Here is a 27593-nt window from a genome sequence, read left to right on the forward strand (position 1 = left end):
AAGGTTTTCAAACTTACGAAGCTGAAGCAGTGATACAGTGGTATAAATTATAAACCTAGATTTTAGATGGTCTAAGGCAGATAACTGAACGTGAAAATGTATCCGTTGCTCGCGATTACTCACCCATAGCTGTTTGTTTGATTGAGTTGTATGGCGCACCAACATTGTAGGGCTATACAGCGCCAAAAATGATTATATGATAAAGATTTATGTGTCGAAAGAGGTTTATTACCAACAAGCGATAAGTACATAAACCCAAACGATGAGATGGTGAGGATACTATACGAAGGTTACCGATCAACGGGGGATGTAAATGGTTTGTATAATGGGTAATTAAGCAATAGATGATAAGGCAAGTGTTGCACTATACTGTTTTTATTTAAAATACACTTATTCATCCTAGCTTCTAGATTTCACGGACAACTTAACAAATTTGTAAATATTACATCATAAATTTACGTATACTAGCATAGTGACTTTCCAGAAATATCTACTTTTAGAGGTAGATGTAGACAAATTCGATCATTAGTGTGCCATATGTGGCACATTGTTTTCCTCGTCACATGATGTCGCCTAGGTCAGATAAATATCACAATGTTGTCAAATAGAGTATATTCTGTCTGAGTAGGTTTCTATAGGTAAATCATGTACTTACATACCTTAGTTCATTGGGTACATGCAATCACATGCGATTGACTCAGACTGAAGTTTTATGGAAAACGGAAGTTCTTGCACATGACTAAAGTTCAATTAGAGTGTCGAAGACTATTTTCAGGATAATCGAAATGATTTTAAATCTCATCGACATACTGTAGCATAATCATGATATGCCCCCATTCCTGTTGTTTACTTAAAATATTACAAATTATTATGCACAAGCTTATAAAATATTGTTGTACATGTCCCCATATACTACTTGTGCCTCTGTCAACAATAGATAACAACCAACTGATTTTGGTGTCAGCAGTTTGATAATCGAAATTGTGCTGCGAAAATAAATATATTTTCCGTGTATTTAATTCCACACTTCAAGATCCAGCAAACAGATGAACTTAGTATATAAACCATATCATTCTTGTAACATTGAAGGAATTTGTTTATTTCACCTATTTCCTCCTAAGGGATATTTACAGACATGACAAGAAAGACAAAAGAACATACACATTACAAATATGCAAATGTTTGCAGGAATGACTGTACGTAAAAGGGAGTACTCAATCTTACTTAATTGTAAAGAAAAGAAATATACAGTCTTAACTAATTCTACAGTAAAAGGGAGTACTCAATTTTACCTAATTATAGAGTAAAATAGAGTACTCAATTTTACCTAATTGTACAGTAAATGGAGTACTAAATTTTACCTAATTGTACAGTTAAAGGAGTACTCAGTCTTATATAATTGTACAGCAAAAGGGAATACATTAATCGTATCTAAGCGACCATTCGTACTAAATGAAGTAAATTTGAAGGCGATACATGGAAATGCACGAATGAACCCAAAACATTCGACCAAAAACATATATATGAACAAAGATCACATACACGTTCCTATTTATGTACATGCATTATATGAATGTTTCCTTAGAATCAAAAATCGAAAGCAAATAACTATGCTGGATAAGCAAAAATAGATGTAATTTAACATATCAACGGTTCACAATAATCGATGTCAAAAATCAGGATTTTAAAAAGTCTGACATTTAAATAAATAAATCAACGAATGTGACCTTACATCTTTAAATGCATCAATTAAATAAACTAATAAAATATGAAATACAACTATACTGTTGGCTTTGATTCCCTTATTAGATCAAGATTGAATAACGATAATATAAAACCAATTTCGATAAAATATATTCTATTATTGAAACAGAAAGTTGAAAATGAAATGTGACTCTGTAGGCTAATTATTCAATCTTAATGTTAAAGTTTACGTGAGTTTTTCATTGACGCATGCACGTATATCACGAGAACAATTATTTTTCAAAAATAGTTCCCTTTTACGAAGAAGATTTTTGCAAATTCACGTGAAAAGTCCATGCCGATTAAACAAATTTATCATAAAACCTAGACTACACGTTCCTTGATAAAACTGGTAATGTAACTGTAGGACTTCACTTATATTTCAAATTGAAAAATTGGAGTCGTAAATCCTCGTCGTCTCCAAATATCACTCACATTAAAAAATCGATAAGATGAAGCACACTCATTATTACGCATCTTAAAGTTACTGTTCGAATTTCCTCACCGTCTTTCATATTACATAAAAATAAATGTGATATCTAGGTTGAATAAATAACGTATTACCGAATATTAAAAGTTAATCAATGACGGAGAGTACGTCATGAAGATACACTTATTTACCTTTGACAGAAAACAAAAAAAATAAATAAATATCAGAAATACAAATTGACTAATAATTATCGAACTATTAAACAACCGAGGCGCCAAAGAAAGCCCTTGCAGGATGAAAGCAATGCAGGTATGGACTATTCACTGATGTTGACCCCATTTCTAGTTAGACGTCACTGAGGGTAAGACGAATATAGCATACATACGCAAAGTGCGACATGTCGAAAGCATGTGTAACAACACCAAATCTTGAATTCATAACAATGATGATACTCGCACGAAACTATCAACTGTGGCCATTAACCACACCCACCAACACACCAACACCAACACACCACGCACACGTGTTTGTGTGTGTGTGTGTATTTGTATATTTAACTTTCTAAGAACCACCATGCACATTAGAGACACACGTCGAACATTTCTGAAAAAAAAATGTTTATATCGAACAGATGAAAGAATATACTTTGGGACAAAAACCTTTACTGTCATGCATAGAAACGCATTCAATTATAAAATTGGATATTCTTTTAGTATACAAGGTATTTGTTGGATGAAGAGCTAAACACAGTCACAGTGTCCTCTTGTAGATGCTATGTCATCGTCTGAACTAAGACACGCTCTCGTATTTTAACTTGCTATATATATCATAGCCTAATCATTTTTTCCACGGTAGGTTTGCTTTGAAATTTAAAATACACAAACAAAACATAACTTGCTCATTCAGCAATTACGACATGTCCCACGACTTCACGCAAAGCAGGGACACCTGGGAACTCGGTTTAGTAAAACTCTCTTTTGTGTAGCTAATTGAATGCGTTGATTACAGAGGTAGGTTGGAATGTTGATGAGATAACGTCTCAACGAGCTGTCTTTAGTTCAAATTGTCCTGCATTATGAGATGGTGTGACTGTGTAAAAATAAACTCTTCCTTTCATTATCCTCCCTGTATCAATCTTTTAGTATAATTTCTGTGAAAATCATTTTAGAACAAGATAACCAGCCTGAAATAACCAATTCCAAAATGCCGCTGCTAGTAGTATCGAGTAACTACCACAATTACTTGTTGTTATGCAATAAATAGATTCCACCGAATGACCTCGACCTTTTAGACCATTATTCCCCTGAAATTATAAAACCTTCTTGGGGATAATACTCCTTGTGATACAGTATTCAGACAACAGCTCTTCGAAGGTCCATTCCTTTTTATAAACAACTCTTTGCTATCGTACAGGGATTTAAGACGTGTACTTAACTTGGACTTAAAGAAGTACTGTTTGGCATCCGTTAGTCTCGAGAGACGATGGAAGTGCACCCGTGAGAGATGTCCCGGGTGGTGGTTGTGCAGAGTCTGCAGTGGCTGTGGAGCCCAACACGAGAGTGGCAGTCCTTGCTGCACTTGCTGAACTTGAAAGTTGAGTCTGGTGTGGGTTGGAGCTGCTTCTTTTTCCTCTGAGATCTCTTCTCATCAGCTAGCAAGCGTAGCTTGTCCTCGCCGACTTTCAGACGAGTGATGACAGTGTGTCACCAGCTGCATCTGTCTAGAGCGAGCTCTTCCCAGGTCTAGACATCGATGTCAAGGGCGTTCATGTCACGCTCGCAGACATCCTTGAAGCGGAGAAGTGGTCGTCCGATCAACCATTTGTCAGAAGCAAGGTTCGAATAAAGGTCTTTGGGGATCAGTCCGTCATCCTACCGACGTACATGGCCCAGCCATCTGATGCGACGATGGCGGAGGAGTGTGGCCATGCTGATAATCTTGGCACATTCAAGCACCTCATTGTTTGTTACTTGATCACTCTAGGTTATCCCGAGTATGCGTCGGAGGCATCGCATGTGAAATGCGCTCAGCCTTTTCTCTTGTGAGTCGTACAGAGTCCAGGTTTCATTGGCGTACAGGAGAGTGCTTAGCACGCAGGCACGGTACACGGAGATCTTAGTGTTCACGGTCAGCATGCTGTTGTTCCACACTCTCTGCGACAACCTGGAGAGAGTTGTTGATGCTTTTTCAATCCGCTTGTCGAGTTCAGTATCGAGTGACAGGCTGTTCGTGATGGTAGAGCCAAGGTACGTGAGCTTACTGACTACCTCAAGTTCGTAATTGTTGATGATGATGCTTGGGGGGCGGGCTCCGCGTCCTCAGCCATCACCTTTGTTTTCTTTAGGCTGATAGTCAACCCAAACTCATCGCATGCTTTAGCAAAGCGGTCTATCAGGCGCTGTAGCTCAGCTTCGGTGTGAGTGGTTAGAGCAGCATCGTCTGCGAAGAGCATGTCCCCGATGGGTGCTTCACGCACTTTTCTCTTTGTCTTCAGTCGTTCCAGGTTGAACAGTCTGCCGTCTGATCGCGTGTCCAGGTAGATCCCTTCTGTGGACGTCCCAACGGCGTGCTTGAGCAGGACAGCAAATAAGATGTCGAAGAGCGTGCGGGCAAGGACGCAACCCTGTTTCACTCCGCTGGGGATGTCGAAGGGGTCGGACGTTGAGCCATCGTACTGCACTGTGCGGTTCATGCCACCGTGGAAGGACTGGATCATGTTTAGCAGCTTTGGAGGGCATCCGATCTTCGCCAGGATTGTGAAGAGTCAGGAGTAGGGAAGCAGACTGATATGAAAGCAGCGACTAGGTAATTCCCAAAAATGCCCCCAAATGAATCTATGCAAGATTAGAGTCTCTTACAGCCTTCTTTAAACCCCCAGGAATTGTCTTATTTAACAACGTAATTTCGGGTCTTTTAGTAACAAGGTAAATTTAGGTTTTATGTAAAGAGGTGAATCTGGGCTTTTTCTTCACACAGCAAGCACAGACGACCATTAACATTTGTAGGCGTGATCTGCTTTGATTTTTGTTTTAAAACAAGCGTTATATATAATCCGTGTTATGAACAAAACCGCGTCATCGGGAAAAACTATCTATATTTTTTTTAAAAATATTAAACAATAAGTATTCTTCATATGTAAGCAGCACAAATACATATTTCCACGTTTCCCTCGTGAGTGTTTGAATTAGATTAAACATATAACGAAATTGCCAATTGTAGGAGTAAAAATGATTTGTCAGAGTTGTAAGGTACAAACAGATAACGTATGTAGATATCGTGATGAGATCACAAGAATGCGATTCACATTCCTGATAGAAATAGCTTGGAAATGTGTACGTGCCTATGTATGAGACCTTTTTTAAATTTGTTAATTGAATCCAAGGTTACTATAACCGTTTGAAAGAAAACATTGTAAGGTCCTTTTTATTTGTTTGATATTTAAACCAGATCGTACTTGTATCCAAGACACATTAGCTTGGATTACGGTGCTGTCATTTTTTGAAGTTTTAGATTGATATCCCCTGGGCACATGCGAAAATTAGGCGCAGCGCCCCCTGCTTTACCAATAGGATTTAATGGGCTAATTTTACGTTCGATAGGGGCCCCTAGTGGCCGAGTGGTCCTAAGCGCTCTCCGTTACGGATCACTGCCATCTCACCTCTGTCTGCGTGGGTTCGAGTCTTGGATTCGGCCAATGTGGGTATGTGAGAAAGCTATCCAGTAGCTTCTCGTGGGTCGGTGGTTCTTTCCGGGATTTTCTTCCTCCACCATTAATACTGGCCGCTATGTATAGCATATCGTGTGCTGAAAAATGGCGTTAAACCCCACAACAACAAGAAAATAACGTTCGAGATCTCTGATCAAATTGTCATTCTTAAACTACACACTTTTCTTCCTGAAATATCAACATTCAACAGGTCTTCTAACAGCCCTTGAACATCAGAATGTTTGTCATTTTTGCCGAAAACATGTTTTCCTCGCAATAAAACGATTACACAAAGAACATATGCCGTCTATGGAATACTGCTTGATTTTGCATACATGTCATTCAATGAAAAACACGAAAAATTGCAAAATTATATCCGTGAAACCGAACCATACATTCCGGTTACATCAAATGGCACGTGCAGCAGCAGCCGTGCCTGGTTTTGGATATGGTAAAGATTAGGTGTAGTCAGATTAATCATCAGGGAAACACCTCGCATATCCCCAGGCGTCAGTAAAGAATACATTGACAAAGTAATCATGTATTGACGACTGTACCCATCTTAACAACGCATTTACATTCAACGCTTGTCAGCCATTGATTGATTACGTAGATATTCTTCTTTAATAAGTTTAAACAATGAACGATCAAAGGCGAAAATCACCCACACGAGCAGCGTGAAGCTCCTTGGTCTCTTTCTTATATTATCTAGACATGTCAACTATCCCTAGATGTTTAAAAAAATTTGATGAACGAATTCGGTCATGTCGCAGTAATGTTTCCAAGGTGATGCTGATATCTTGAATCAATATACATATGCATTGCGTTTTATCTACTTCCTGGTTTATGTTACATAACTGATTCAGCTGTATTATTTAGAAATACTCAGTAATATACATTCTTCTGTTGTACATGGATAGCAAATTAAAATTAACAAGGTACATTGATCTGTGATACTTACGTTTAATAAGACGATCCAACTAGCAAGCTATATATTTTTTGTACTGTGTTTTGAGGTAGGTTTAATGGAAAGACAACAGCGGTCAGAAATCTGCGCTTATTGTGTAAGTTTAGTTATGGAATAGAAGGGCCGCTTTTAGGTTCTACGGCCAAGTGTTAGGCATATTTTACTTAATACAGTATCCATAGAACGACCGCCAGTAGTGCGTTTCAATAACATGAAACAACAACACAGTCAGAAATGACATAATTGAAAAATGTGTTCCTTATTTAGTTTCATTTCAAAGGTGAGGACAATACTGTACCTGGAAAAAGTGCGTAATTGTAATATCTTCAGGTAAGTGACATTATTAAATGGGTAACTACCCGTTTTCGATTACGTTTATAAACGTCCCTGCTGGTGCATTGTGTAAAGTATGTCAATACTTAGAGACAACGAAAGCTATATTTACAACAAAATACAACTTAGCAAGCAAACGTGTGGAGAGCCTTGGGTAAGTATATCTACAATACATATTTTATGAAATATACTAAATATATTGTTTCAATATAGCAATCGATTGTTCATTCAATTTGTTGAATAAGGTAAATTTCAACCAGTCTATATTAGCACAATAATTTGTTAATTGTTCAAACACTGGTCATGCGTTGTCAAAATTATCTAAGGCAGGAAATTTCAAAGTTAGCATGTTCGTAAGTGTAGCTGGGAATTGAACTTTTTTAAATGTTAAGAAATGGATACGGAACGTCATAGCTCAACTTACAAAACACAAAATAATTAAGTACCACCCTTATCGCAAAATATCAAGACATTTAAATTATTTTATGCTTGGAATTGTAATGCTTTCATATTCTAGTATGATCATATTATTATTATTATTATTATTATTATTATTATTATTATTATTATTATTTACCGTTGTTGATGTTATTTTGCTATATATGATAGCTGACATGTGAAATAGATTTCGTTAAACGTCATCCATTTCGAATCTGTATATACACATTATTGAGAGCATTATCCATATGGTCAATTACATGACAGGTGCCACAGTTATCAATATCACTTCGATGTAATAATCAAGATTAGACTGTAACGTCATGGTGTCAGTGAGCACATGCAAATAATGTGCATGACAACAACATTACGCAAGAGTTTTATTAACTTCTTCCATTCATTTTAATTAAATTAAACTTTCTTCATTTCGAACAAAAATTTTAAAAGAAAAATGAGAATGGATAATTCGCTCGAGATAAATACTTTGAGAAACATAAATGAGTTATAAAGGTACCATTTTACAGTCTCTTCGTGAAGAAAACGTACATAACTTTGAGTACGTGCCGTTTATCACAGCTGACATTCAAATAAACGGGTTAAATTTATAATTGCTTTTAAGGAATCTTTGCCATTTGTGAGTCATATAAAAGTGATCATAGGATAAAGATACGCGGGATATACGAAACGGGTTTGTAATAAGACTTTAAAAAATGTTATGAGTATATTCTGATAATATACGACAAAAGAAATTATTTGATGCCTGTATAAAAACAATTTAGGCATTTAAACCGACCACTGTTTGACCATGTATGCAATTGATTATATATCCAATGAAGTATCGTTTACCCGCACTTCATTATTTCGATTTGCTCGGGTCTGAACGATATATTCTTGGGAGATATTTTTCTGCCAATTTTAGGAGTGATGCGTTACTCACGATCCATGCAAATATTTACTAATAGGCCGATAATAAAAGTACCCGCATTAACAAGGTTTTGCATTGTCTTAAAAAGAAATTCATTGTCGACTGGCTCATGGATCATAATTTCTTGTCCACCAGAGTTTTCCCGACTTTTTACTTTATTTATTATTATGTTATGATGAGTGGTACTTGTTATGATTAGAATTTCCTCATAACTTAAGAAAAGGTGTAACTCCTAACGGTGTAGATACGGCTACATCTTGGGGAAAATGGTAATGCGAGAGGAGTCGCTGTAAGGAAAGACAGAGTCTTCTGATTCTCGATGAATGATTATCATTTTTTGGTGATGTGTGCTTAGTCGTGAGGGAATATGGGCTAGAGTATGCAGGCAAGGCGACGGTTGCCATTTACCTGCGGACCTGGGTTTTAATCTCCGTATGATAGTATTATTTGTATTAAATATTAATTCTGCCTACTATTATCAAGCATTCTTCTATAGAATCCAGGGATAGCACTTTACGTACTGTCTGGTGCATATTGATAAAACTCTCTGTCTCTCTTTGTGTGTGTCTATATATATATATATATATATATATATATATATATATATATATATATATATATATATATATATATATATATATATATATATATACACACACACACATACATACATACATACATATATACTACATTCTAAAGATACATCTATACAAACTTTATATTAAAAATACAAGAAAAGCACATAAAATTACACTTTTTCTTCGAGCTTACCAACTTCATGCATTTGTATGATTTCTGGCTTTTAGAATATAATACAGATAATAAAATCTCGACTAAATTCATGATAGCCGAAGAGTATAACATTCAATAGTTGCGATCTATTGCAACAAGTGTTTTGAAGAAATGTATTTTACTAAATTTAAAATAGAATACTAATTTGGAATAGGTAACTAAAACATTGTTCTTCATTACTTAAAGAATATTTTATTTCCCCATTAAATCTAAACATGAAGTTGGCAGCGATTTCGTCTTTTCCAATAATAAATACCATTAATACGAATGAATATAAATTCTTTTAAACAATTAAACATTCCATTTACATTATAATATAAAATAGAAAGAACTCAGAAAAATGTTGCGAAAATATCAAGTCTAGATTGAGCTTTACCGTGAAAATCTCAAACATTAAAAGTCCATATTCTTTAAAGAATTCTACCAACACAGACGATGCTTACCTGTAAAGAAAGACAGAGTCTTCTGATTTTCGATGAATCGACTGATTTTGCGCAAGTTTGTTCTCAATTAATACGCAAGTTTGAACCTAAACTCACGGCCAAATATGAACATTCGTCTAGGTACTTGTGTCCATTCATTTCTAATCAGAACGAGGCTCCCGTCTTTCTTACTGAAACGGACTGTGTCTGGGTACATCATTAGACAGACAATTCTGCTTCATCGGCTTATTCGCTTTTAAAAAACGCGTGAATCTTCTAACTTGCTCATCCAAAAGGAATTCGCCTCTTCGGCAACTTACAACCGAGTCTAAAAATTGCTGACGTTTGGATACAAGAGAAATGTATTTAATAGTACAAAGGGGTTTTGCACTTGCTCGTAAAAGCGCAATCATGATTAAAAGAGTATACAGTTGTAGTACAGAAATAAATAAAATTAACCTCAATATATTTTAGTGGAAAATTACGTTCAATATAATTTAATGAAAAATTATTTTTAACACAATTTAGAGACAATTTCAATCTTAATACTTTTATTCATAAATTCTGTCCAAATTATTACAATGTTTTCCGATCTGGATAAATCTATCTTGCCAAAGGAATTATAACTTCACATGCCACGATTGAACATTGATAACGTAAAAATTATACACTACATTCTGTACTCTTTAAAGTATGTGCAAAGCTCGTACACCAACATTCTGTACTCTGTAAATATTACCAAAAGCTCGTACACTGATATTCTGTACTCTGTAAATATTACCAAAAGCTCGTACACCAACATTCTGTACTATGTAAATATTACCAAAAGCTGGTACACTGACATTCTGTACTTTGTAAATATTACCAAAAGCTCGTACACCAACATTCTGTACTATGTAAATATTACCAAAAGCTCGTACACTGATATTCTGTACTTTGTAAATATTACCAAAAGCTCGTACACCAACATTCTGTACTATGTAAATATTACCAAAAGCTCGTACACCAACATTCTGTACTATGTAAATATTACCAAAAGCTCGTACACCAACATTCTGTACTATGTAAATATTACCAAAAGCTCGTACACTGATATTCTGTACTCTGTAAATATTACCAAAAGCTCGTACACCAACATTATGTACTATGTAAATATTACCAAAAGCTGGTCCACTGACATTCTGTACTTTGTAAATATTACCAAAAGCTCGTACACTGATATTCTGTACTTTGTAAATATTACCAAAAGCTCGTACACCAACATCCTGTACTATGTAAATATTACCAAAAGCTCGTACACCAACATTCTGTACTATGTAAATATTACCAAAAGCTCGTACACCAACATTCTGTACTATGTAAATATTACCAAAAGCTCGTACACCAACATTCTGTACTATGTAAATATTGCTAAAAGCTGGTACACTGACAGTCTGTACTTTATAAATATTACCAAAAGCTCGTACACTGATATTCTGTACTTTGTAAATATTACCAAAAGCTCGTACACCAACATTCTGTAAAATGTAAATATTACCAAAAGCTCGTACACCAACATCCCGTACTATGTAAATATTACCAAAAGCTCGTACACCAACATTCTGTACTATGTAAATATTACCAAAAGCTCGTACACTGATATTCTGTACTTTGTAAATATTACCAAAAGCTCGTACACCAACATTCTGTACTATGTAAATATTACCAAAAAGCTCGTACGCCAACATTCTGTACTATATAAATATTACCAAAAGCTCGTACACCAACATTCTGTACTATGTAAATATTACCAAAAGCTGGTACACTGACATTCTGTACTTTGTAAATATTACCAAAAGCTCGTACACCAACATTCTGTACTATGTAAATATTACCAAAAGCTCGTACACTGATATTCTGTACTTTGTAAATATTACCAAAAGCTCGTACACCAACATTCTGTACTATGTAAATATTACCAAAAGCTGGTACACTGACATTCTGTACTTTGTAAATATTACTAAAAGCTCGTACACCAACATTCTGTACTATGTAAATATTACCAAAAGCTGGTACACTGATATTCTGTACTCTGTAAATATTACCAAAAGTTCGTACACCAACATTCTGTACTATGTAAATATTACCAAAAGCTCGTTCACTGATATTCTGTACTCTGTAAATATTACCAAAAGCTCGTACACCAACATTCTGTACTATGTAAATATTACCAAAAGCTCGTACACCAACATTCTGTACTATGTAAATATTGCCAAAAAACTCGTACACTGATATTGTGTACTCTGTAAAATGTGTCTGAAACTCGTGAAGGACATTATTTACTCTGTAAGGTTTGTCCAAAACTTGTACACTGACATTTTGTACTCTGTAAAGTTTGTCAAAAACTATAGCAAGTACTAGGTGAGAAAAGGAATCTTTTAAAATATGTGGAAATAACAGAGCAAACACAACTTCGAGGAGTAGGACTTGTTACAGGGCAAGAATCGTCCATGCCATACATCTTGTCACCTCAGGTTATATTCCCCATCCTGCCCACATCGAGGGAGATTATATTAATCCTACATCATTATTTGGAGAATGACGATAGGTAAATTTTTTTTAACTTAATTATCATTGGTACGGATGCCCAAACGATTAAAACAAGGACGACATTTGTTGAACTAGATATTTCAAAGTTGATAATCATTTATGAAAAATTGTTTTCTTAATTTTATGATTTGTCCACCCATTCGTCCACTTATCCATCCATCCATCATCCGTCAGTCGAACTATTTATCTCGAGATGAGTGATCCACTGCAGAAAATTTTCTTATTTCTGAGAGAGAAAATATACCAATGCTCTTCATATAATTGTGATAATTTTAATATCAAAAGAAAGGTTAGTTATTTACGTGATAAAGTAATTGAAATACGTTGTTGTCTCCTTTTGAAAGCATGTCAGTTCTTAAATAATTGAAGACAATTCCTTGATGAAACTTCAAGTTTTATTAACTCAGATACTTGAAGTCTTTTTCACGTCAATACTGGCCGATACTTTAAGTCTTTTATTCATCGATAGTGACCAATGCGTTATGGCACTTCCTCCTCCATACTAACCAATGCCTAAAATCTCTTCTTCCTCCATACTAACCAATGCCTAAAATCTCTTCTTCCTCCATACTAACCAAAGCCTAAAATCTCTTCATCCTCTACACCAACCAATGCCTAATGTCTCTTCTTCCTCCATACTAACCAATGCCTAAAGTCTCTTCTTCCTCCATACTAATCAATGCCTAAAGTCTCTTCTTCCTCCATACTAACCAATGCCTAATGTCTCTTCTTCCTCCATACTAACCAATGCCTAATGTCTCTTCTTCCTCCATACTAACCAATGCCTAATGTCTCTTCTTCCTCCATACTAACTAATGCCTAATGTCTTTTCTTCCTCCATACTAACCAATGCATAATGTCTCTTCTTCCTCCATACTAACCAATGTCTAAAGTCTCTTCTTCCTCCATACTAACCAATGCCTAAAGTCTCTTCTTCCTCCATACTAACCAATGTCTAAAGTCTCTTCTTCCTCCATACTAACCAATGTCTAAAGTCTCTTCTTCCTCCATACTAACCAATGCCTAATGTCTCTTCTTCCTCCATACTAACCAATGCCTAAAGTCTCTTCTTCCTCCATACTGACCAATGCTCAAAGAATTGTGCAACTCCGTACTGGCTAATGCCTATAGTCCCTTCCTCCTCCATAATGGCCAATACTTCTAGTTTCTTTTACCTCTATTCTGACCTATACGTTCAGGCTCTTCCTCCTTCATACCTTACATACTGACCCATTAGTCTAGGCTCTTACAAAAAGTAATAGAAAAGAGTGAAGACAACAAGCTTTGTAAAATTTAACAAATAATTTATTTTTCTAAAATATCAAGTAAACAAATGAATAAAAAGAACTTACGGTTTTACGAATCAAATCCAAAAGTAATCCAAGAATTAAGAAATAGAAGTGATAGTAATTAAAAGTCCTGAATGAAACTGAGTTCGAATCCCGATGAAATCCAAAATTAAAGACGATTACGTCTATTGTAACCTGCGAAATGCTGTTACGTCAACATTTTCTTGTTGAATCACAGAAAATATTGTTCCACTTTTGAATTCAGTATAACTTCCAAAAATATTTTTAATCCAAGACTTTTATAGGAGCACTTATGTTTTTCCTGGGAAAAGAATCACTTGAAATTCAATAAAATAAAATCTCAACTCAAACTGGCCACACCATATGGTTGGAGCCCGACTGAACAATCTCTATAAAGACAACAATTACCCACAAGTTTAAGACGCAAAACAGATTCCCGGATGAGAGTCAACCTTTTAGAAAATTTAGAAGTTTGTAACAATAAACACATGTTTCATATCACGTACTCCAGGTATGGCCTTGATTCCACTTAATGAACCTTAATTTGAGAAAGAATAATAAAAAACAGTTGTTTACCACGGCCAGAAACTAGATACAGTGTTTCTATTGTTAGGTGTTTATCAATAACAGAGTCAGGTCAAACAAAACCGAACTGACTTTCTGGCCAATGTCAAATCCAGTAAATAAAGCTACATTACAATAGCATGTAATGGAATAAAGAAATTAAAACTAACAAACAAATAATTAAATTAAAAACACATATTATCTGTACTTAGAGGCTTAACCTCCTCCACACTAACCAATACTTAAGGTTACTTCCTCCTCCATACTGAACAGTGCTAAAAGACGTAAACCGTACTTAATTTTCAAAACAAAAAATATTTACTTATGTATCATCATTTCATGTATTAAATTATATCATTTAATGTATTACGTGTGTATAATTTCATGTATTAAATTATGTATAATTTATTGCATTTAATTATATATCATTTAATGTATTAACGTATGTATCATTTCATGTATGTACTTACCTATCATTTCAAGGATTTATTTTTGTATCATTTCTTGTATTAACTTATGCATCATTTCAAGTATTTACTAACCTGTCATTTCAATGATTTACGTACGTACCATTTCTTATATGAACTTATGTGTCATTTTACCTATTTTCTTATGTATCATCATTTCATGTATTAAATTATATATAATTTATTGCATTTACTTAGATATCATTTAGTGTAATAACGTATGTATCATTTCATCTATGTACTTACCTATCATTTCAAGGATTTATTTTGTATATTTCTTGTATTAACTTATGCATCATTTCAAGGATTTACGTACGTATAATTTCTTATATAAATTTATGTGTCATTTCACGCATTTACTTACGTATCATTTCACGTATTTACTTATGTATCATTTCACGTATTTATTTATGTAAAATTTCACGTATTTCTTTTTGTTCCTTCATATTTAACCTAGAGATTATCTACACAACTGAAAATATAAAATCCTCATTCTCCTTCTAAGGACTTGAAATGTCATTTGATAAATAAATTATAATGAAAATTTTCAGTAATTAAATCAGCTAATGTTTACGTTCAGGGATTACTGATCAATATATGCTGCTTATTAGACTATGACACAAACATTTTATACATACATAGATCGAAGACGGTGCATTTTATAATATTTTAAACATGTGTTTTAACTGAGTATAATTCTCGGATGTTAAATCACATTAGCGAACCAAATGAAAATTCCTAGGAGAATTAATTGTAACATCTTTGTAAAAAGCCTTATTTATGATATAATTTGTAATTATAACACACGGGTGGTGACTGGGATATTTTACTCTGACATAGAATGCATCGTGATTGTTAATCACTAGACTGATTGAGACAAGAAAAGTCATATCACGTAGCACGTGTTACCAACACACAGGATGAACTATGATAAATAGATAGAGGTATATTTATCAAGTGGCTTAAAGGTTTTAAAAGTAGGATATTCTCCACGTCATGCTTTATATTTGTCGATGTCTTAGTGTGATATCTTACATTTTTCTCTCAATGACGGGAACAATACGATAAAGCTTTGTTGTTGTTTAGTAGTTTTTAAAAATACAACTATGATTTTAATTTAATTTAAATGCATTTTATTGTTTCAGATCATAATCCGCGCTGAGTAAGAAAACAACGAGAAATTAGCATTGGACATACGTATGTCATTACAGGTCCAAATCGGTGAATCTATATCGAGTTAAAGCGTTTACATAAGACCAAACGATGATTCAAGTCATGTTAGTCCTGGAGTGAAAGGGTAAAGAATCTCCAAGCACAAAAACCCGAAATGGAAAAAGGACAATCGAATCTAGACGAGGGAATTCATGATGAAAATCTTTCGAAGTCCGATGGAAATTTATCAGAGGAAAACCCAGTGCATGAGACAAAAGCAAATACGTGTGTTCAGAAAATCGCAAATATACCATTTATAGGAACGAACAGAAGGAATTATGATATAAGTTCAGACGTCGATGGCAATGATCGAACCAAAGTTTTAGAAGCTCGTGAGCTTCATAAAAGTAAATTTCCAGAAGAAAATGAAAATAGTTACGACAATGTCTCTGGAGACTGTTACAATAAAAACGTTACATATGAACATGAACATGCTGATGGCGTAGTGTCAGGAGACAATGACGACACCACAGCTGTTGAAGAGCATGTTGATGGTGTAGTGTCAGGAGACGATGGCAATGATAAGGTTGCAGATGACAACGAACATGCTGATGGCGTAGTGTCAGGAGACAATGACGACGCCACAGCTGTTGAAGACCATGTTGATGGTGTAGTATCAGGAGACGATGGCAATGATAAGGTTGCAGATGACAACGAACATGCTGATCGCGTATTGTCAGGAGACAATGACGATGCCACAGCTGTTGAAGACCATGTTGATTGTGTAGTGTCAGGAGACGAAGGCAATCATAAGGTTGCAGATGAGTATGAACATGATGATGGCGTATTGTCAGGAGACGATGACAATGACACTGTTGCTGAAGACCATGACAGTGTAAATACATACTTCGTAACTGATGAAGAAGACATCGCTTTTTCCATCAAGAAATTATTTTCTTGTATAGGAGGAAAAAGGAAGAAAAAAGAAAAAAATTCTTATAAGACGTTAACCGAAGAAAAAGAAAAAGCAACTCTGACTGACCCGTTTCGACAAACGCAACGGAAACTTTTAAACACTACACACGAACATGGTGTTATTCCCAGTCATCCACATATTCAAACTTTGACTTGTTACGAGGTTCATAATTCTGGTATAGCTGGTGTATCAACCGATACTTTAGTGCATTCTGGACAAACAAATCCTGGGCATATAAATTCGTTAAAGGTACATGTTGACGACTCATACAGAAGAGGACATTTTGCGAACATATGGGATGTGGCACACAACTGTATTGATCCCAACCTATACGACTTTACGCATCCCCACAGAGGTTACGCCGTTCTTATAGTTAATCAACACTTTAGTAGGCTTGATCCCAGAAATGGTGCAAACGTAGATGTTAAAAATACAACGATGGTTCTTCAAAAACTTGGATTCTTCATAAAGAATAAACGGTTCTTTGATTTGGATAAGCGTTCAGCACTGGAAGTCTTGCGAGACGCAAAAGATGCTGACCACTCCAGAATGGATAGCTTTGCGTGTATCATCAGTTCACATGGCGACGAGATAGAAACTCCAAGAAATGGAAAGAAAGAGCATGCTATGTACTGCTCCGATGATCAATATATCTTCACCAACGATATTTTGGATATGTTCAGCGATGAAAATTGCCCAAGTCTCAAAGGAAAACCGAAGCTGTTCTTCATTCAGGCGTGCAGAGGTGGTGTTGTTTTTAATATAACTTCCGTATTGATGTGAGCAAAAAAGTTAAGCCAAACGGGAAAACAAATATGATAGTCGAATATCACAATTTGATCGATAACAAAGGTAACCTCGCGATATCAGTTACCGAACGAAAATTATTATTTGGTTCATTTACATCTTTAATAGAGTTCTGAATATTCTTATATAAGAGAATATGTAACTAAACAAATATGAATAAATACTGTTACTACTCTGTAGTCCTAAGATATGTAACAGAAAGGAAGTTAAACCAACGCTTCGAATAAAATTCAGCAATTCGTTTCCTTCAAATACAAAGGGAAAATTCAAAAGACACTTCCAGTTTTGTAAATTAAATTCCAAAAACATCTTAAATGTCCTATCACAAGTCTAAAAGTGTAAAATGTTCCAAATAAATTAAAATAGTCTAAAGTGTGTTTATGTACCAATAATCTTGAATGTGTTGATGTACCACAATGATAAATCCAATATGTTTTTGACTGAGTCATTATTAATCCCAAAACAGTGTTATAGTCCAACAAACAACGGGCCTTTGTAATTTCAATTAATAAATTAAAGAAATTATTTCTCTCAAATTATATCTGAACATAACTGAAAATGATTCCACAGATCTATCTGGCAGCATGAATGAATAATTTCGTTTACCAAATTCCTTAAATATTAATTTCATTTCACTTACGAACAATAGACTATTCGAATTCCCTAGATATGTCGTTTCTAAAGGAAAACTCTATGAAATTGTCAACAAGTTTGCTTCGATAACATTCTAAGCTTTTAAACATGGAAGGTCTTGAACTCAAAATTTGGTAAACAGCTTTGAAAAATTACAACTGTCAGGTTGGCAAAAACTGTACCCTCCATCTCAGACAAAGATTAAACACTCAACCTCCTCTAAAAATGAAAGAAAGATTTATGGAATAAAGCTTTCTTTTACATAGTAGTAAAATATACATATGGTACAATAAGAATTAAATTTAAATGGCATGCTGTCTTATCAAGACACAGACTAAAGCAAGATATAATTCTATACACGAGATAGGGCATCTTCAGTCACATTAGCGTTTGTTCTGATATGCCTAATGTTAACACTTGTACTCCTGCAGCATCAAACCCCATCTAGACAATTCCTGCTTTTATTGTTTGTTTTGTGTTACAATTTATATAGCCAACTGAAATGATTCAAGATATTTTACTAAGTCGTTTTAAGACTATATTGACCAGCCAAGGGAATTTCATTGGCTTGAGTAAGATATTCTTGTCGATGTGTCTTCGGGACCAAATTTTCGTTGCTCACTGACCACTCATCACCAGGGGGTACCTGAGGTGGTCTCCATTTCCGCAGATGAATCCTAGTTTTCAGATAAGAAACTGGTATTTGTCTCGCTTCAGTTTTGGTAATAGCTCTCTGAAACAGATCTCATGATCTTGCTTATGTTTGACAACGAGTAATTGTTATTGTCAACCGGATTATATTAGAGAGAAATTTTAGCAAAAGGAGTATCAATGTGATTAATATCTATTGATTAATCAATACAAGTGGCAAAATTGGCCTAATCGAAGGTCTGTACAATAAATCTATCAAAACATTAATAATTTCCTAATCAACATCATTCAAAAGAAAGCTTCATTCCATAGCTATGATAACGGCACATGCAGGGTATAAATGAGGGATTTAGTTCTCAATCGGATCACCTTTTTGATTAAATCAAGCTTGTTACAAGTATGAACCTCAGCCTTATATCCAGCTAGGTCATTGCTTAGTAATAAATAATACCCTCAATAGGTAAATGATTCGCTGCTATGACACTGCTCAAAGTCAGATGTCAAGTTGACACAGTGGAGAGAAACATTAACAAAGCCGCATTCTACTCCATGAATATAAACATTTTCACTTGAAGAAGATTCCCAGATAAAGGTAAAATGCCTGATAATTAAAGATTTAGAGAAGCTCATGTGTCCCTTACTATTTTAATACGGATTGGCTTGGCAGAATACAAGACAGTGAACCTGACCTATTTGTGATAAGAGCGTTTGTAATAGCAGCTTTATCTGCATTCGCTTTATTATTTTTCAACCTGTAGCAATCAGAAATGATATGCAATCTCCTTTTATAATATGTGCACGTAGGAAGAGATAACGATTTCTAATCAGTCTTATCAGATGCCGGATTTCGAAATATTGAGATTTACAAGTACTAATATGAGATTGGGATTTTATTTTACCAAACAACTGCTGAGAGGATGACTTATTGACTTTGTTTGACATTTTCCATAACCCCTCCCCACTCCACTACTCGAATCTTATTTGAAACCCATTATATTTTCCATGCACACAATTTTTAAACCTTGTAACACCTAAATATGATGAAAATTATAGAAAATCAGCAAATAAGCACTACAATGTGACAAAGAATTAGAATCAATGTTTAGTTTTTTCTAAATTTTGCCTGTTGTTAAAGCTTTTCAGGACTACGACAGTAATTTGTTTATTTTTTAAGACTTTTGATGTTGGAGTCCGTGTCAAGTTGGCGGCACAAAATGTAGGTCCTAGTGAAAAAAGTATCTGCTTGAATAAGTCAGCCTCCAAGCACTAGTTTATTCATTATTTTGAGATCATTTTGTTTTACATGGGATTAATGTCAAATGCCTTTTCAGATATTGGATTAATTTACAGATATTGTATTTCAGGTACTAAAACTGATTCTGGAATAAAAATAATGGTAGATGGGCGCAAGCGCCACAAGGAGCACAGTGATGTCCACAGCAGTTTGCACCGTAAGTAATACCCAGACACATACAGGTGGATACGTTAAAAGTTCATTGATATTCGTGTGTCGTATATATATATATATATATATATATATATATATATATATATATATATATATATATATATATATATATATATATATATATATATATATAATAATAATGACGACTTTGTATAGCGCCTAATCTTTAGAAGCTCTAAGCGCTTTACAACATTAGACAACACCTAAAACATAAAAAACATATAATGATATGATTACAAAAACAAACACCATGAAATTAGAAAACAAAAAAACATGCTGAGAATATTTAAGGTAGGAAACATTATTAAGTCTTTGAGTTTGTTCTTGCAGTCGAAATAAGTGAGTTTTGAGAGCACTCTTGAATGGGATCACTGTGTCTTTGTGTCTAAGTTCATTGGTCAATTCATTCCACGTTGCTGGGCCCTGGTATGCAAAAGAACGCTGTCCATATGACTTTGTTTTCATAAGAGGAGCGTAAGTATCTTGCTGGTGTGTATACATGGGTGAGGTCGGATAGGTATGTTGGACTAGAGTCCGATAGTGAAACGTAGCACAGAGAACAAATTTTGTGTTTGATTCTGGATCGAATGGATAGTCAGTGTAGGGCACAGAACAGCGGGGAGGTGTGCTCTGGTCGTGGTACTCTGAGTGTGATCCGAGCAGCTGTGTTTTGAACTTTATGAAGTTTCTGGAGCAGATATTGAGATAAACCAGACATAATTGAGTTACAATAGTCCAGTCTTGAAAGTACTAATGAACAAACAAGTGTTTTAGTGGCATCAGCTGAAAGATATTTGCGAATGGAGCTGATGCGTCTTAGCTCAAGATATTCAGCCTTGCATATGTTCATGACATGTTGGTGCAATGTGAGAGTACTGTCCAGAGTAACACCTAGGATTGGTACTGACTGTGTAAATTTAATGTTGGTGTTGCTGATATTTATTGTTTGAGGTAAAGGATGTGAATGAGAAAGTCTTTGTGTTGCGATCAGAATGGCCTCAGTTTTATCATCATTCATCTGCAGTTTGTTACATGTCATCCATGATTTCACATCAGAAATGCACCTCTCTACACCTTGGATGGTAGCATCAACTTCAGTTGGGTGGCTAGATTTGTATATTTGGGTGTCATCAGCGTACAATTGGTGAGACACTGGATGATGATCTATGACACTTGAGAGCGACTGAGTGTATAGCATGAAGAGAACAGGTCCAAGAAGAGACCCCTGGGGAACACCACAACATATATCAACTGGGCTGGAGTGTATTCCATTTGCAGATACAATTTGTGTCCTGTTGACCAAGTAGGAATTTAACCACAGTAAGGCTGTATCATGAATGCCAAATACATGCTGGAGACGGTGAAGTAATATATCATGGTCTATTGTGTCAAATGCTGCAGACAAATCAAGGAGGGTGAGGACTGTAATCTTTCCGCTATCAAACGCAGAGAGAATGTCATTAACTACTTTTAGAAGAGTATTTTCAGTACTGTGGCAAGGGTGGTATGCAGATTGTATATTGCTAAAAAGACTGTTGAATTCAGTTGGGATACACAAACTGAGTTCCAACGTTTTCAGTGCTAATATGTTGGGGAAAACGGGTTTCTAATAAGACTACACCTTACCCGAACTCTTCTACAATTTCACCAAATTATAATTGGCAAATAGTACATATTTTCTGATATACATATAATTTGTAATGGCCATGTATTGGTCAATGAAAATGTATTCAAATGTCGTACTGTCAATGGGAGAGACAAAAATAAATGTACATGGTAAAAATAACACAAGTGATAAATCCAGCAAGTCACGATATTCAATTTCCAATGTCGACTTTGCAATTAATTTGTTCAACAGTCATAAACGAATGAGCTCGATATGGTGACTAAATAGGCCTTAAAGCGTTAATAATTACCGGAAGGGGCTGCCCCTTGATATAAACTTGTAGCCTTCGGTATAATTAATTATAAGTATTATAATACCCTTTAGAGTTTCAGATTTATTTTAGAATATTTAGTAATATTACGACTGCAAACGTTCCATTGAAATGCGAGGACACTTACGTTAATTGTAAGACATTATGTCTTCATATTGTTCACACTTGTATATGGACGCCATTCTACCGTAAATCGATGGCGAAAATAAAGGTCAGATGCCTATTTTCTCTGTTTTGGTATGTACATATTTCGAAAAGTTTTAGATTCATATTTAAATCTTACTTATTTATGTTGCAAACCCAGATTTTCCTAACGAAATCCGAATAAACTAAATAGGTTTGAATTGTACTATTTGGTGATGCATCTCCATCAGCCATTGAAGAACAGCAGGTAATTTAAAATGTTTACTGATGTTGCAATGGGAAAGGATTTGTATTAAATATTGTTTGCATCATGCAACAATTTATACCAATTTGCTTTTGATTATCACTTTACTTCTTTAGATTTTTACGTCTTATCTGTGGATCTCTGAAATAATAAATACGTTGTCTATCTTATAAAGTCGAAAATAATCTTTCTAATATAACCACTCCTACTTCAAGACATGTGATTCCTAGAAAAGGCTAACTTTGTTTTCTGTGTGTATGTATGTGGGAGTTTAGTTTTTTGTCTTTAGTATTCCAGAAATACTTAGCACCAGCACTGAGTTAGTGCTATCATTTTTAACAATCTGGATAAAGCTTACAACAAAAGTAATTAATTGCAGTATTATTTTAAACCAGAGCTATATTACAAGCTGAGTGGGCTTTCGTTCTAGAATCCAACCTCCGCACACCACGCATACCCCCAGTCCCACTCCATCCAAATTCCTTGCGACAAAAGGAAAATAAAACTACTTTTATAACTCCAGTGTATCAATAAGTGTTTCTTAGACCACGGGCTTTGGACATGTGCCTTAGAGTAGGAAGAACTCTTTGTTCGTATTTGCTAATTGTCTTTCTTAAGCTGCCATGACAATTTAAAATCTTAAAGATGCCACATGCAACACGATTTTAAACAATAGTCGATATAGGATATGCTTTTCCAACACAAATGTGAACCAGATTTATAGCGGGTAGCCAAGTTCATTACAATTGTACAAACTTTTTGGCCGATTCGCAAAGTCTTAGAATATCGGTTTACGGGAGGAGCCCTGCTTTATGAGGCTTCCTTATAGCTAACATCTGCATTTCTTTGTCTGACAGATCATGGAAAGAACATTGATAGAGTTCCACTTGTAAAGAACGCTGAATCCGATCCACTTCTCCTAAGTGTAGATGACATGGACGCCAAAGGCTTTGGGGACATATTAGATGACAGACCTTTAGTACACTGTAACAATGACTGCCTCGTCATGTATGCTGTTCCGTCAGGCTATTTTGCGTGGAGAAGTAATGTGGACGGATCGTGGATGTTGTACTACTTGTGGGAAGAGGTCAAGAAGTATAACTTGCAATCACCTTGTTCCTTTCTAAAAGTACTGACAGCGGTAAACCGAAAGATGGCCATCAGAGAGACAAATGTTCGAGGCAATAATGAAAAGTCTGGTAAAAAGGCAATACCTGTCATTATTCACCAGCTGGATAAAGATATTGTCTTTCAAGAAAAAAACAAATAATATATTAGATATACCATGGCAAAGGTTATATGAACTATTGATATCGCCCTTCAAAGAGTCAGGAATTGTGCTAACAAACGAATTCAAAGAGTCTGTCTAATCGTCATCATTTAAGCCCATGCAATTTAGCTATACCTTCTAAAAGCAAGGATCACTCGCAAATTCATTCTTGCATTATGATAGATGTCAACTTTGGCTAATTGTTGAATTAAATGATTTCCATTTATTGCAAAACTATTTTCACATGAATATTTTAAACGTTGCCAAATCTCGTTGAAATAATTTTGGCTTACTTGCTCACACATTTGTCACTGCATGAAGATTTATTTCGTTATGTTTCGCACGTAGGATTTGACTTAGGTAAAATGTTTAATGACATCAATGGAAAATACGTTTCCAGTCACAATAAGTCTCATAAAAACTCCGCTCCCAAAAGCAATTATGGTCCAACCCTAATAAAGTTTCAGCACTTGCAGCATTTGTGTCGCCGTTGGAAACGACATTAATTCGTGGATATCAAGAAGATAATGTAAGGGTCGTTGGAAATACTGCGCGAGAAGGAAGATATCGTTATCACGTTAGCAGACAATGTGTCCTGTTTTATTTTATAATTACACCTGAACAGGTGGCTGAATCGAATAGGCGTCGTTCCGACGAGAGGTTTAATAACAATCATAAAAAACAAACCAAAATCTGAACATTGTAGTTTTGTGTCAGACATTAACAGGTATGAGCATTGCAGGAGATGAGAAAATATTGATTTATTTCATACTATTCGATCCTTAGCCAGGAAAGGTTTGCTTGCTTTATAACACACACAAAGAAAGAAATCCAAGGAGGCCAAATATTTCCGGAGACAACCATCCTATTGAAAAGTAAGGATGATATTGCTGACTTTCACCTTCTTCATTTTCTAGAAGAAAAAAAATCGCCTTCATACATCCAAGATAGAACTTTAATACAACACCGAATACTAACCATCCGGGCAACACTCTCTTCGTCACTATTGATGACGTTCATGCAACGTCCATTGACACTTTATAAAAAATTATTATTATTATTATTATTATTATTATTATTATTATTATTATTATTATTATTATATCTTTTCGAATATCCCGTTACAACAGTCTTTAGACACATGTCTTTTACATTATTCAAGCTAATGCACGTAGCCTAACTTCCCTACTCATAACTTTGACGGGATGTAATTTTTAGTATTTATTTTAGTTCGACATCATATAATTAGGTCAAATCAATGTGATTCTCAGCATGGGTCACAGATTGCCCCAAACTAGACTATTTTGGACGAAGTGTTGTTGTTTTGAATCAAGCGCAAAACATATACGTAGTTTATACATTTCGATCATGTTTTTCATCTGATGTTGTTCTGTTTATACAAATTTTGTGTCTGTTTCTTCTCTTATTATATCACATAAATAGTGCGTGTTTTATCTCGGCTTATGCGCTATATTCCTGCTTTTTTCTCTAAGTTCTTCTTTCGATGACGAATATCTTGAATAGCTCGATATATCAGAAAACTGATTTTGTGTCGACATTATCACGTATATATGAGTCAAATCCATGATGGTGTCATGAATGTTGACATAAGAAGACATGTGTTTCTTGTGCAGTTTCAAGTGTTCTCTTTAAAGAGTTCTTTAGTAAATAATTCAAACAACCTGAATAGCAGATATGAACTTTTACAGACCAGGTTTCCTCCCTAATGGAAATCACTGAATTGTTTGGCAATTACTATCCATTTTCATGACAGAGTATGATAGTTGTGTATATCTATATTGCGTCTTTTAATTTTTGTTGTCCATGGTTGTCGATTGTAAGGGTTAGCTTGTAAGAAACAAACTACATATCTGATGTTTGTTCACGATTGTATATTATATTTTAAGAACATCAGACTTATTCATTTTGATCTTAGTTTTAGTTGTGTTCAGATTTAAGTTGAGAGAGATCTATTAAAATTATTCATTTAAATTACAAAGTGCTCATTGACATTAAGACTAAAGTGCTAGTTTGAAATTATTGTGAATTGGTTCAAGGACGTTTTGAATTATACATCAAGATGCTTTGCTCATCAGACCACTGAAGGTTACTGGCACATCAGCACGTTCAAGATTGAATTCATTCGTAACACTACTAGAATTCATTCGGAACACTCTGTTCTTTTGGACTTATGATAAAACCTTTAGGACTATTTGGAATTTAGTTCACAACACTGAGTTCCTTTTAAATGTTCACCTTGTATTATATGAAAATATGTTATTTGTTAGATTTAACAAAGCTTGATGGTTTTCGCGCACTTTTCTCTTCTTAGTTTAATGCCATAGAGTTGTAACAAAGATGCATTTACAACATAAACAAAGAAAACTAAAACTAGTAAGCGGATTTTTTCAAATGCTTTTGTATGTAAAACATTAAATAAATCTTTAGCCTGACCATCAATTCTCAATTGCAGACAACTATGGTTCCAATTTGCTGTTGCTATTTTCCCAAATCGCCTATTTTATCCTACTATTCATTCAGCCTCCCGTGTTTTAAGATTTGTTACACTTTCAAATTAGAATTCGTGTTTAGTTGTTGTTGTTATTGTTCTTGTTGCTGTTGCTGTTATTGTTGTTGTTGTCGTTGTCGTTGTTGTTGTTGTTGTTGTTGTTGTGTGTGTGTGTGTGTGTGTGAAGGCCCCTACGCATGTACAATTAAACCCACGATTCCATTTGAGATGTAAATAGTTAGACTATGTTTATTCAGGCGTAGACAACACTCATATATTTCGCAACAATGATCCATAAATAACGATTGCGGCATCGTTTTCTTCTGAACAACAGTATATACTGTGCTTAAAGTTTCATAATTCATTAGGGTCTAGTCTCCTCAAAAACACAGACAAACTGATGATTCCTGGGCGTGCGCTATGCCGACATTAGCAAACAACTGTTTATATCGGATGGCAAACTCGAATACCTACCCGAGCGAGGGTGTTAAAGTAGTATTCCTCTATTTCAGTGGTTCTCAAAGTGGGCGGTACCGCCGCCTGGGGGCTGTGGAAACACCAAGGGGTACGCTAATAGGCAAATGGGATGAAGGGGGTGGTGATAGGCCGCTCCAAGCACGTTGATTTATTTTGTTATTATCTTCTTTAGTGGGTCGTGTAAACCGCTGTTCTGAATAATGCTTTTTAAGGTGTAAGGTAGGGGACGCTGTGAATGAGTTTATGGAACCAAGGGGACGGTGGCCCGACAAAGTTTGGGAACCACTGATCTATTTGAACATCGGTGTCCCATACTTTAATTTCTATTGTTTTTAAAACGGGTATGTTTTTCATAGGTGTGAACACACGCGTGTGCAAATCAAATTCGTTGGATATCAATAGCCTGTAAAAAGTTTCACGGTTATAACATTTTAATGTAAATATGACACGTAACATGCATTTAGGGACCATTTAAGGACGAACTTCTAGTAGTCTTATATAAAATCACCTCTAAACGAGGGCAATAGTCAAGAAATTGATTTAAAGATGAAAAGCATGAAAGACTGAACAAAATATACAAGCTGCAATTTATCTGTTTATCTATCTAATATATCAATGAATTAGAATTTATATCTCGTA

The 27593-nt window shown here is 35.1% G+C and overlaps 1 protein-coding gene across 3 annotated transcripts; it reads left to right on the forward strand.

Annotated features, from left to right (window-relative positions):
* Nucleotides 1–178: 178 nt before the first annotated feature.
* Nucleotides 179–27593, forward strand: LOC149806067 (uncharacterized). 3 transcript variants are annotated; one of them, XM_089950943.1, is made up of 4 exons: nucleotides 179–316; nucleotides 15832–17559; nucleotides 20270–20356; nucleotides 23556–27593. In XM_089950943.1, the coding sequence occupies exons 2-4, from the start codon at nucleotides 16014–16016 to the stop codon at nucleotides 23966–23968; spliced, it is 2046 nt and encodes a 681-aa protein (XP_089807069.1). In that variant the 5' UTR covers nucleotides 179–316; nucleotides 15832–16013; the 3' UTR covers nucleotides 23969–27593. The 3 variants fall into 3 exon arrangements, with proteins under 3 accessions (XP_089807069.1, XP_089807071.1, XP_089807070.1); XM_089950945.1 differs by lacking the exon at nucleotides 179–316 and adding an exon at nucleotides 6798–6895; XM_089950944.1 differs by lacking the exon at nucleotides 179–316 and adding an exon at nucleotides 7199–7333.

The sequence above is a fragment of the Sinohyriopsis cumingii genome, chromosome 2, assembly GCF_028554795.1.
Source record: "Sinohyriopsis cumingii isolate HCF-2022 chromosome 2, ASM2855479v2, whole genome shotgun sequence".
Lineage (NCBI taxonomy): Eukaryota > Metazoa > Mollusca > Bivalvia > Unionida > Unionidae > Sinohyriopsis > Sinohyriopsis cumingii.

What these genes read in the sequence shown, in the direction of transcription:
- LOC149806067 (XM_089950943.1), top strand. Translation starts at nt 16,014, where the DNA reads ATGGAAAAAGGACAATCGAATCTAGACGAGGGAATTCATGATGAAAAT. An exon ending in CTTCATTCAGGCGTGCAGAG is followed by an intron (nt 17,560 to 20,269) that starts GTGGTGTTGTTT and finishes ATTGTATTTCAG; the next exon opens with GTACTAAAACTGATTCTGGA. An exon ending in TGTCCACAGCAGTTTGCACC is followed by an intron (nt 20,357 to 23,555) that starts GTAAGTAATACC and finishes TTTGTCTGACAG; the next exon opens with ATCATGGAAAGAACATTGAT.